Source organism: Drosophila bipectinata, chromosome 2L (genome assembly GCF_030179905.1).
Source record: "Drosophila bipectinata strain 14024-0381.07 chromosome 2L, DbipHiC1v2, whole genome shotgun sequence".
Taxonomy (NCBI): Eukaryota; Metazoa; Arthropoda; class Insecta; order Diptera; family Drosophilidae; genus Drosophila; species Drosophila bipectinata.
The window spans coordinates 2,565,860-2,578,862 of NC_091736.1; the positions used below are offsets into that span (position 1 = coordinate 2,565,860).

Here is a 13,003-nt window from a genome sequence, read left to right on the forward strand (position 1 = left end):
CGAAACTAATTTCGAATTCAGCACACACGGCTAAACAAGTCACGGAAGTAGGGTCTCCCAAGGCATTCGACTGCAAGATACCCATCTTTAAGATATAATTAAATTAGGGCGTCCACAAGATTGAATATTAGACTTGAATAAGAAAATCCCACACTGAAGGCCTTGGTAGGATTCATGTCTGAGAGGTTTATGAAACAAGAACAGTATACCCCATCTTTAATCAAAAATGTTGTGTTGAAAAGCTGTTAGCTTGTTGCTTTTCTAAGCCAAACAGTGCCTGGCTTTAAACCCTGTCGAACCCCACAAAGTTTTTGGGTGTAAGTGGCTATGAAATATGCACAGGCCACAAAGTGCAGCTTCTGTGAAGAAAGTTTTCCCCAGGAGCCGGGTGTTGAGCCTTCGCTTAGGCTGCTTATTAAATGTCCTTGCCCGTCCTGGCAGCTGGGCAGGTAAACACCTCAACCACGCCCTGTTTTACGGCCGCTACGTGGTCTGGGCATTGATGATGCTGGTGGGGGCGGAGACCAGGGGTAAGCATAAGCAAAAAGGATTCCCATGGCGAAGGAAGCTTTATAAGAAGTTGATTTTGTCTGCTTTTCGGTCTCTTGGAATTTCTATTTGTTTCTTGGCTTTCAAAACGAAAGTGAAAGCTCTGCGTGTGCGTGGGTGGGTTTTTCCTTTTTTTTTTTTGTCCAAATCGCCGGAATAAAACCAATTGAAAAATTTATTTGCTTTCATAAATGAAATTGAAAATGATTTTCTCGGCTCTGAGTTGGGTTCAATTCATTTCGGTTTTGCTCTTATTTTTTGCACACTCGCATCAGTTGCTACGATATTTGCTGTGAGGCAATATCATTGGTAACACACACAGAGCAGAAGTGTGTGAAATATTTATGGCGGCAAGGCCAAAATTTCGGGCTGTGGTTAATGAAAAACAGAACGGAAAAAGCATATTGTGACCCATTTTTACGACACTGTGGAGTATTTGACATCGATAAACACTTAAACTATCAATTATACTAATTGGTTGAACTAACCAAACTGGGATATAAAATACTTAAGTGCTATATATAATCAAAAGTTTCCTCAACATCATGCCATCTAATTTTAACCCACTCCTTCTAGCTAATGTGATAAATTGTATAAATGTCATTCCTTTCCATTTCCCATTCGATTTTATAGAATTCCCGCCAACTTTCGTTTGCAATAACTTCCAAGAAGTGGTAATGATATTAAATAACAATGGAAACACCTGCGAAAGTCACCTGCCACCGCCTGTAGGCTGTCTACCTCTGCACTTCTGGGACTTTAAAAACCGCTGTCTGAAAGGGATCCTACTCCGCCCCGACGGACAGCCCTCCACATCAATTCTCCAAACGAAACATAAAACTTTTTCCTATGAATGAGAAAACCAAAAGTGGTTGGATTGGGTGGCCTTGGCGGTTCGGTGGGTGGTTTTGGGAAGGTAATGAACCACCGACCGAGGGGCGGAGAGAACGAACAACCGATATCAGTATAATATAACAACATAACTTTCTGAACTTTATGAGCGCCGATTGCTGTTGTCATTTCACTTGGCTGCCGTTAATGTTGCTCCTTGATGTCCTTGTTGCTTTTGCTGTTGGTGCTTTTCTTCCTGCGGCTAAAGTTGAAGAAGTTTTGAGCGCGGTTTTTGAACAACTTTTGTCTTTTTGATTTTGCCTGGCAACCCAGAATCGTACACGACTTGAAGAGTTTTCTTTTGACTGAAAAGTTTATGTCGATTTGTTGTGGTTGGCCCGGATCCGACGTCTCTTGTTTATATTGCGGCTTGACTTGGTCTGGTTTGGTTTCAGCTTCGTAGCCATAGCTATCGATTTACAGCTCATAAAATTGCAAATTTATTAGGATTACCGATGCCATATTGGAATTCCGTGAATATCCTTGGGAGGAAAACCCATCGCCTGTCTGCACAAGTAATTAATATCGTTTGCATGCGCATTTGGTTTCCCTGGATGCACGTATCTCTCATTTCCAACTCATATACATACACAGCGATGAATATCCACGCACACACCCTCACTCATAGTTGCATGCCAGGACATTGTCAACAGATGGAACAATACTCGATTTTTCATGTGGATTTCGTTCTGACAGTTTTGCTGAAATCCAATGCCACACAGATGCGTGGACCCACACTTTTGTGGGTGAACTGTGTGCTCCATATGGCTCATTGCCCGATTTGATTGATCCAACTGGTGACACCTCCCTGGGGGGTCATATGCCAGGATCCAAGGAGTGGGGCGAACATGCCGTGGGTAATGTTTTCACCAACTGTGTCGCGCATTTGCCTAAAATGTCAAATATAAATATTTGTTTGGTTCTTGTTTGAATTACGTTTTCGGGTTTCTAATAAACATTGCGCTCAGAAACCGTAGAGAAATTACGGTGATAAATCGAGGGGGCGGTGGGCGTGTCACGTTTTGCCTATTTAGAGACACACACACACATGCACAAGCTAGCAACTGTCTTTGTATTGGCTGTTTGTACTTCTCCTCCTGTTGCTGGTGTTTGCACTTTGGCCCGAAATGTTTTGGGTTGCCATTAATTACATTGTCAATAGATTTGAACTTGCGGAGGCGTACTCGTATTGTGTGTGCACATCTTTGTTTAGTTAATGAACTGATTGTCCGAGAGTGGAGACTTGCAATTGATAGGGGTCTTCCATGCCACAGGCTTTAATCACAGAAGGTCTGGTCAACAATAAATTAGCAAGAGGTCATGTGATATGCTGCCCCAAAATCATGTGTGTTTACCAGATACAAATTGGATTTTGGAAATTCAAATACCTGAGCTATACCTATTAAATATTTTAATTACTGGCCAACCCTTTAAATACTTACTTACCTAATTATGATTAAAACATTTTATTTTCGTTCCGTTAACCCTTCTTCTAAGAGACCCTTTTCAAGTAATTGTCCAACCATATGTTATGCTATTGATTTCTGTTCGAAATGAATAAATAAATACCTTTGACTTTACCGCTGCCATAAAAGAAGGAAAAAATGCTCACAGCCAACCGTGCGTATACGTAATTCTCTCATAAATGCAATCCTGCTGCTCCCGGTGGGAAATAAACATGGCAAGGCGCTCACGTTTGCAAATCCCTCAAAAAGCCAACTTAAGCTGATACAAACACACTGCCACATGTACGCACACATCGAAGCGAACGAGTGTGTTTGTGTGAGACATACATTAACGTATCAATGGCTTATTGGAAGAGCAGAAAACTCGACTATATCCCCATATAAATAACTCGTACCCACTCCCACGCAGTGTTCTCCTCTGGGTTGGAGTACGTGTTCAAATTGAAATCCAATGCCAGTACATTGGCGGGCCTACGGAGCCCTTGTTTTTTGCCAGAGTCCTGGCAACGAGTCCTGCTCTGATTCAGGCTGAGTGTCAACCTGTATAATTAATGAATAATCATTTCGCACTAAATTGCAAGTGATGACTGGCGGAAATAGCAAGTCGGTATACCAAGTATTATGTATTTAATTGTACCAATTACCATGTTTATAATATTATTATTTAATTTTAATAATATTTTGAGGGAATTAAATATTTTCATTAATGGTCTATCCTACCTAAATTATTTAATCTAAACGTGCCACCTCTAGCCCAGTTTAACCGCATTTAGACCAAAACCCCACTGACCCCAGTGGCCAATGACCAAAATAAAGTCGCTCCTAATGAACAAGGACATTCAAATGGCAAAATATGGCTGGGCTGCCTGTGGCCAGAGAGGCCAGCAAAATGGATTTCGCCGGCATTAAAAATCAGTTTCGCCTACCGAAATGTAAAAGCATAATAGAGAATCAATAAAGCTCCGGCCAAGTGGGGTTTTTGGTTGCTGGCCGGTAAATCGCAGTGTTGACCAGGCCGGACAGCTCGTATGTGGTCGGGGCGAGAGTGTTTGCGGTTAAATGCCTACGGATTTGTCGTTGTAAAATCGTTTTTTCCCATTCCTCTCAATATAAGGGGTGGTGGAGGTCATTGGGTCTGAGATTAAATCCCTATCTAAGCCACTTATTAAGTTCAGAGTATATTTTTTATAGAGTTTTATATAAAACATTAAATCCTTTTTGTGCACTATAACTTTCTTAATATTTGCTTCTATTTCTTGCTTATATTTCACTTTCAGATATATTTAATAGATTTCTTGGTGGCTTACTTTATTAGTCACCCCCGTTTCTAAAAAAAGCCGCAATGTCATGCTAATAAGACAAGGTTCATTAATATAATATTTTTTCTTGATATTCATTTAAAATTCTCATTTTGAATCGCATTTTTTCCACTGGTTAGACTTCAACTGGTTAGAAGAATATTATTTCTCAAAATTGATTGAACAAATATTATTCCGTTCTTATTTTTACACCGGTTAGAAGCTCAAAGCTTTAATATAATGAATAAATACATTTTCTGCACAATTGCTTTCTTAATATTTGCTTCCATTTCTCACGTTCAAGGAAATGGTATTTATTTAAAAAAATATATATTATTATTCTTAACCATAGTAATTTTTAGTAAAATGTATAGCTCCTCCGAGTACGATTGGTCCCTGCAGAGGACAATTCATAAGATTCGTTTACAAGACTCGATGGAACACCTGCGAATATCTCGAGTGGGGGGGGTGTCGCGCCACAGAAAATATTTTTGAAACAAGAAAGCAATGCACAATGACTTGTGTAAGAAAATGGAGATTACTCCAATAGAAATTACTCCATTAGTCACCCCAATTTGTAAAAGACCATCAATGTCATTCGTATTAGAAAAGCTCTAATAATATTATATTATATTATTTCTTGACTTAAGGCTAAAAACTCTCATTCTTTTTCAAATATTTCTAACGGTTAGAAGCTCAAATCTATTTTTAAATGATTAAACACATCTTGTGCACGATAACTATCTTAATAATGGCTTCCATTTGTCATTTTGAAAGGAGTGGTATTTATTTATAATAATACAATAATATTATACTTACCTATAGCATTTTTTAGGGAAATGCTATGCTCCTTCTATTAAGCCAGGTTATTGCATAGGAGGTAAATATACTTACAACTCTCGATGGAACACCTGCGTATATTTTGTGTACGGAGGGTGCCACGCCACGGCCAATATTTTCGAAACAAGAGAGGAATGCAAATGGAATTGTGTAAGGAAACGGAGATTACGCTAATAATCTAAACACCATCAATGCCATTCGCATTAGATAAGCTAGTAATAGACCACTCTCTAAAAAACTGGTGCTGGCTCCTAGAAATCACAGAAGTTGTAGCCAAATAAATCATAAGCTGTTAAAATTTCAAAATGAAGTGTGAGTCCGTTTGCCTTGTGGCTCTATTATTTTTGTGTACGACTTTGATCTGGGCCTACGATAGTAGTAAGACGGGAACAATGCCATTTTTGGCAGAGAAAATCTATCTAAATCAGAACTCTTCCTAGGAAAATGCGATGACTGGCCCAGCCAGACAGGACCTTGCAAGGCATCCTTTCAAATGTGGCGCTTCATCAAGGAACGAATGGTCTGCGAGCCCTTCATTTATGGAGGCTGCCAGGGAACGAAGAATATGTTCGACCAGGAAGCGGATTGCGAAAAAGCGTGCTTGCAGTAAACTTTTAATATAAACAACATTTCTCAACATCGTCTACGTCTTACCGTCTACCCATAATGGAAAGTAAAAGTTCTCACGTCCAAAGTATGATTTGTCTGCAAAGTTTGAATGGATTTTGCAAACAAGTCTCTGGCAACAAACGACTAAACTACTGGGAATAAACCACAGCATAGCTCTGATTTATGCTACTGAAAATTGGGTAAAAAAAAACTATATTTGAATCACTACTGGCCTGCGGTGTGATAATGGGCCTCAAATCTGCCACCCAGCATTTCAGCTTTGTGTATTTTTCACGGGGCCCTCGGTGACAATAACACACGGCGTATACTTAATCAGTTGCACCTCTAATGAGCAGGCCGGATCAACGGGATCTATCACGCCCCCCGTGTTCCGCCCACCCAATTCAATCAGCTACGAGCTGGCCTTACTTAATATGCAGGTCCCAGCACAAATTAAAAGCCGGTAATACAGGGCCACTGCCTCAGTAGCTGCTGCTGCAAACAGTTATTGTGTGTTTGTTCGCTGTCCGTTATTAGATTTCCCGACAACAGACAAAGTTCACTTGTCGCTAACATCAGATGTTAGCAATGCTGCCGCCATGTTTCCTTTTCCCCGTCCTTCGCCCAGCCACTGTTTCCGTTTCCGCTCATCCACGTAGCTGGTGTGTGTGTCTATGCTTCTGTGTTTGTGTGCGTGGGAATTAAATTCATTAGCAATTTGCACGCCAACAAGCGGGTGAAAAGTGCATCCCAACTGATGGCAAACAACAGAGACGGGAAGATACAAACTGACAGATGGACGGACGTGTTGTGGAGCAGAAAAAAAAGCGAGCAACACCAACAGCATTAATTTCTAGATGAGAATTTTTTTCCCAACTTTAGTTTCTTTTTTTTTCACAAGCCAAGGTTAGGTCATTAGTAAATGGCAATTCATGAAAACACCATACAAATTAGAATACACAAGTTTGGTAATACATTAAGTAATTAACTTAAAACCCCCGAAACCCTAGAAATAAAACACCAATTCTTACTTCATTGCATCAAACTCTTTAAAACATAATAACGGCAATCTATTAGATTACTATATCTATCTATCGCTTGAATGACAGATTGGAGTACTTGGAATTGCGACCCTTAATAAAGTCGCAATCCTTACGGCCCAGGGCCATGTCATGAGGATATTCGATAGGAAACACAATAGGTTGGCGATCGACTCGCGATTGAGGTAATTGAAGCATACGTTGCGATTCCGTATCGGCTTTTTCAGTGCACTTGCCGACATAGACTTTGAACCTTGCGGGAATGTGAACTTTGTTATAGGGGTCCTTGGCATAGTCACGATACTCCTGGCAGTCCAGATAGAACATGTCCTGTTCATATATTTCGGCGTAGTCCACCATCGCCAATCCTTTGGGCATGGCTTTGAGGATGACCTGACGTTGTAGGCGACTGGATTTGCTAACATTCCACATGTCCACCTCCGGGATACGCATCTTGAATTGATATTCCTTCAAAACTCTCAATGTATAAAGTCAAAGAGAATTGTAAAAGTGTGGAAATTTTGTATGTATTAATGTATCAGAGCTAACTGAACTTAAAGTGTTGTTCTATGCTCGAGTTTGTGTAAAGGAATGAGATATGGAGAGTTTGATAGAAAACACCTGAAGTTAAAACTTGACGTTTTAATGCAAGGCTTGCTTGAAAAATTTGTAGACCAAGTTTTACTTTAAAAAATTACATAAATTTTACATTATTTCGAAAACAAACTGAAACTAAAAATCAATAGATGCAATGTAGTTTTGCTTTCCAATAAGAGTAATAAGAAATTAAATAAATAAGAATAAATAGAAATCCTGGTGTTTGATAATTTGATAATCAGAATAAACTATATGTACTATAAACTATATATCTCAAACACCGTAGCGGATAGCAACATCAACTTCTTATCGGATTAGTCCAGTTTAATGCCAAACTTTCCCTGGTGTGTTTTGAAATTCGCTGATACATACATCCATTATATTATAAGGATCAGGATAAGAGTCCCTATAGTTCAGGTAAAAGATATCTAAGTCCTAGCATGGCAAAGCCTAGAATCAAATTCCGCTGAGCTGTGGAGCACTTTACCTATTCAAAAAAAATTCGATTAAACCAAAGCCAACTAGACAGCTCTGTACCATGGAGCCACTTTTAAATAGAGAAATTGTTGAGTGATTTAATCAATTTGCCTTCATTTGATTTGCAATATAAGAAACCAATTTGTTTACTGCCAATCCACTTCATTAGGACGAGTGGGGGACCGTCCGAGGAGGTGAGTGTACACGAGCATGTCAGCAAACTAAACAAAAAGCCATTGATCCATTAACTGGAAGCCGCCTTGCCACTGAAACACAAACTCAATCAATCAGAGCTCTGGGCTGCTCAGCTTCTCAGCCTTTGTTTGTTCACATATAAACACAGTGTCCAGGGTGGGCGAGAATAAAAAGAATACTTACCATGGAGAGTTCAATGGGGTCAAAGGAAAATGTCGCCTGGCTTCAATTAACCGGGCTTTGTTCGCACAATTGGCAGCCATAAACTGCAGGCGCCGAGACAGCTTGCCAGAATTAATTAATGCTCTCATTATGAACAATGAACCATGATTTTCTACATCATAAAATGTATATAATAAAATATATTTCAGTCATTAAACAGCTATCATTTATAAGCTTATTGGCTTTTAGTAAAATATTTTAAGACAAGGTCCTAACTATAATCTATTTACAAGCTTTTTGGCACTCGTCTTTCGACCTAAATAGGTTTTTTTTGTCTGGGCATCCAAAATAATCAATATCAATGCATCTTTTCTGCCGTTTCACATAAGTCCACATCGTTGTGGGTGGTTTTCGGCAAGGCCCTCCATTACTCTGAATTGCATCACAGGTGTCTGTTAAGAAAAAAAATATTTACAATTATTCACAAGTGTTTATTTAAAAACCTTTTTCGTAGCCAGCCACGGTTGGAATGTTGGTTTCTGATAAGATGGCAACGAAAAGTAACAAAAATGTGGCATTCATTTGTTTTCTTTCACGTCAAGATTGCTATTCGATGAATTCATATTCGGTATTAAACAAGAATGCATTTTAATTTACTTAACACCGGAAACATTCCATTAGTCATACTATAATCAGCTTAAAAATTCAATTCAAGTTTCTGTTCGCAAGTTTATCCATTTTTCCTTCAACTCCCTTATCATCTTGGTTTGAGTACTAATTTACTTAGTTGAGAAACTTTTGGTCTATTTATTTAGGTAATTATTTGAAATACTGACATTTGATTGATTGGCCACTGGTCGAGCTCAAGGACGATATTAGAATATATACCCATAAGCCATTAAGTCTTTGATTGATTCCGGCCCAGGCTTTGAACTGATTTGCTGGCCAGAGAGCGACGCTTCCTTCCAGGCTTTTCATTCAGGGGATCCTTGGCCCCCAACTGCTCCTCGGGAAACTTTATGTTATGCTCAAACATAAATCATGCATGAATGTGGGAGAAAAGCGATTCAAGTGGATTGGGAAGCAGAGACAGGCTACATAACTTTGAGCCAAACTCCAACGAACAACAGGCGGCAGCAAATTGCCCAACAAATCAATCAAATCCATCTGACAGAGCTGCAGGAAAAGTCGAGGAAAGTTCTGTTTGCTTCACAGGACATGTATGTAAATGAAGGCCGGATGAAATCGAAAGCTCTCTGGGCTGCCATTAAAGCGGTTCGTTGAACAGAACTTGGCAAGACACCCAAGATGGGCCACGATGATGGCCAATGATGTGGCTCGATAATTTAGGCTCAAGTACCAGGCCTGGATCAAACTTTAAAGTTGCGAAGATGACTGAGGGGAAAGTCCCATGAAATATTCATGCCTGGCTCCGTATTCCCTTTGAACCTTAAATATGAACAGGCCACAGGCTGCATAGTTAATCACTTCCTAGGAACAATGCCGTCTTAAGCCTTTTCAAGCTTTTCCGTAATGACTGAAAATTCTCCTCATGAATTATAATAAAATATCAAGAATACGCCATGTGGGCGCTGGCTTCGAGTGTTTATAAAATTCATATTCCTGGCCACTTTCTAGCCTACTTGGTATTCGCCATGGGCAATAAACATAAACATTAAAGCAAATTATTCCCACTCAAGTGAACTCAACTTCCAATCGACTTCATTATGCCACCTGCTCCTCAAAAAAAGGAGCCACCTGCTCATCTGTTTCTGGATCCGCCCCTGCAGTCTCAACTTTAATTGCCAGGACTCTGCTCCTTGAATTTTCTTCGTTGTTTACTTTGCCTTTGCAATTTTCCTTCCCAAATTTTTTTCCCACCGCCCGTAATTCTCAGTCTTTGTTTATTTGTGCCCTGAGACTGCGCATATTTTGCCTTCAAATTAATTGTTGACATTTGCATCAACAAAACAAAAATGTACCGGAAAAATAAATGATAAAAATAAAAAAAACATTTGTTTTTGCGGGTCTGTGAAAGAGTTGGGTTTCTCCCTTCTTCACTTCTCCAGAACTTTTCTTATTAATTAGGTAAACTGTGAGTGAACAATGTTATTTGCTTTCTCCTCATTCCACTTGGTTAAGTGAACGTTTCAGAAAAAACTTTGTTGAGCGGGAAAGGCAGAACTACTAGAACAAATTTGTTATCGGATGGTTACTTAATCGCCTTGAATTTAAACAGCTTCTTCAAGGCCCCAATATGTCCAAATTGTTCATCAATTTTGTGCTGTCAAGAAACAACAAGGTATGCTAAAAGGTAAATTAAAAAATCAGGGGATCCCATCAAGAAAAATTGACAAAAAATCTAAAAAATATTTTGCATCAGGACTTTGATGCAGAATGGTGGAGAATCTACAAATCGATTAAGGTACTCCGCTTGAGAATAGGATCAGGATTGGAGAAGATATACCCATCACTGTGGCCCATATAGGGGAAAACACCATTTTCAAGGGATCCCATCACGAAAAATGGACAAAAAATCTAAAAAATATTTTGTCTCAGGATTTTGATGCAGAATGGTGGAGAATCAATCTACAAATCGATTAAGGTACTCCGCTTGAGAATCGGATCAGGATTGGAGAAGATATAGCCATCACTGTGGCCCATATAGGGGAAAACCCCATTTTTAAGGGATCCCATCACGAAAAATGGACAAAAAATCTAAAAAATATTTTGTCTCAGGGTTTTGATGCAGAATGATGGAGAATCGATCTACAAATCGTTTAAAGTACTCCGCTTGAGAATCGGATGAGAATTGGGGAAGATATAGCCATCACTGTGGCCCATATAGGGGAAAACACCATTTTCATGGGATCCCATAAGGAAAAATGGACAAAAAATCTAAAAAATATTTTGTCTCAGGATTTTGATGCAGAATGATGGAGAATCAATCTACAAATCGTTTAAGGTACTCCGCTTGAGAATCGGATCAGGATCGGGGAAGATATAGCCATCACTGTGGCCCATATAGGGGAAAACCCCATTTTTAAGGGATTCCATCACGAAAAATGGACAAAAAATCTAAAAAATATTTTGTCTCAGGATTTTGATGCAGAATGGTGGAGAATCAATCTACAAATCGATTAAGGTACTCCGCTTGAGAATCGGATCAGGATTGGAGAAGATATAGCCATCACTGTGGCCCATATAGGGGAAAACACCATTTTCAAGGGATCCCATCAGAATTATGTTACTCTCATAAGGATTGGCCAACCATATCCGATGTGTGCAATATGTATCCCGTTTTAACTGCAAGGGTGTATTAACTTCTGCTCCGCCAAAAGTTAGCATTTCTTTCTTGTTTTACATTATTTTTACATATCATTAAAACCCATCCGCCCTTCTTTTGTCCAACTATTTTCCTTTTCTATTTTTGGAGATGCGGCTTAGACCACATAGCTAACCAAATGCATTACACAAATTGTTCGTTTATGGCTGGCAGAAGTAAAAATCGTAGCAAAAACCGCATATAAAAACTATTAGGGCATCGCTCCGGGCTCCTGTAGAATATGACAAACATTTTGGCTCCGCAGCCCGCTTCCTGTCCAAAAGTCCAAAGGTGGAACATCTGTCAGCGGCATTCGGGCGCGTCAGCCAGCTCAGACATGTGGGCGCCACCAGGGCGACATTTTGGCAACATTCAATGGCCCGACTATAAAATGTAACATTTATATAGCGACTAGTTGATACCTGGCTCTAAAATCTGATACCTGGCTCAACTCTTTATACTTTATGGTTTATAGAGATAGTTTCATATATGCTGTTAAACCTAAATCTTGTATTAAACTACTTTTGGGATCAAAATTTGCTTAAAAACTATACATTATCATACACTTTTACTTGGGTATTGTTGAATTTAAAGGGTACAGAAAAAAATTGCATCACAAACTGGCTGACAAACATTTTCCACTCATTCGGAGCGACAGGAAAAGGATCAGAGACACCGACACCGACATGGACATGGACACGAACACGACCCTCTTACTCTCACTGGCACTGGTAAAGGGATTGACATTTCAATCTTTACTGGAATTGGGTTGCATTGGGTGCAAGTTGTGAATATCGCACAAGGACACACTCGTCTACCACCACCCCCACCCCTCTTGAGGACATCGCTTTATCGTCTTATTTCGTGCATATTTCACAAATTGCATCCGTTTGTCGCATTTGGCAGCCATATTGCATAGCTAAACAACTTCCGCACGACTGATTGTGAGTCAATTACAAAATTGCATTTTTCCCCACGGGGTTAGGACAGCTTCTAGGACGCGTTGTATGGGGGCTTTGGTAGTTTGGAGTTTCATTCATTAGGCCAAAAGAAGCAGCCGAAATTGGCTCCGAAAATGGGTAACAACTTGTATTGCTGTGCGAGGAAAAGTTTTATTGCGGAAGTACAAAGCTGCATATGCATGAAAAGAAGTTTGCAATGAATACACAATTTATTTAATTAATTTTTTATAGCCATAGTTTGTCCGAAATCTAAAGTGATTGTGATAAGAAATGTCATAAAATAAATTACTTTAATTTAGAAGAAATAACATTTTATGTTTCATTGTTGCTTTGGAAAAATGTTCTGGGAAAAAACGAATTCCAGCCGTGAGAGGTCAACGTAGACCTCACCTAACGAACCATGAGTTGACCCCCATCTTTCCATAGAAACCATTAGCAACATCAACATGGAATGACCCAAAACTATTCCGTCTCTCTATCCACCAAAGGGACGGAGTTGTTTGACCCTCCGGACTAAGCGAAGATTTGCAGCGGAGTCACGTAGGGGGAATAAATTTTGTATGACATTGCTGGAGCCAGTAACCAGTAACCA

The 13,003-nt window shown here is 39.5% G+C and overlaps 1 protein-coding gene and 1 long non-coding RNA gene across 2 annotated transcripts; one reads left to right on the top strand and one right to left on the bottom strand.

Annotated features, from left to right (window-relative positions):
- Window positions 1-4,356: 4,356 nt before the first annotated feature.
- On the top strand, window positions 4,357-5,350 carry LOC138925926 (uncharacterized). Its single transcript, XR_011442165.1, has 3 exons — window positions 4,357-4,514; window positions 4,567-4,986; window positions 5,040-5,350. It is a non-coding gene; the product is annotated as an uncharacterized lncRNA (long non-coding RNA).
- Window positions 5,351-6,680: 1,330 nt separating this feature from the next.
- Window positions 6,681-7,293, bottom strand: LOC108124368 (uncharacterized). Its single transcript, XM_017239982.3, has one exon. The coding sequence runs from the start codon at window positions 7,144-7,146 to the stop codon at window positions 6,745-6,747; it is 402 nt and encodes a 133-aa protein (XP_017095471.1). The 5' UTR covers window positions 7,147-7,293; the 3' UTR covers window positions 6,681-6,744.
- Window positions 7,294-13,003: the final 5,710 nt, after the last annotated feature.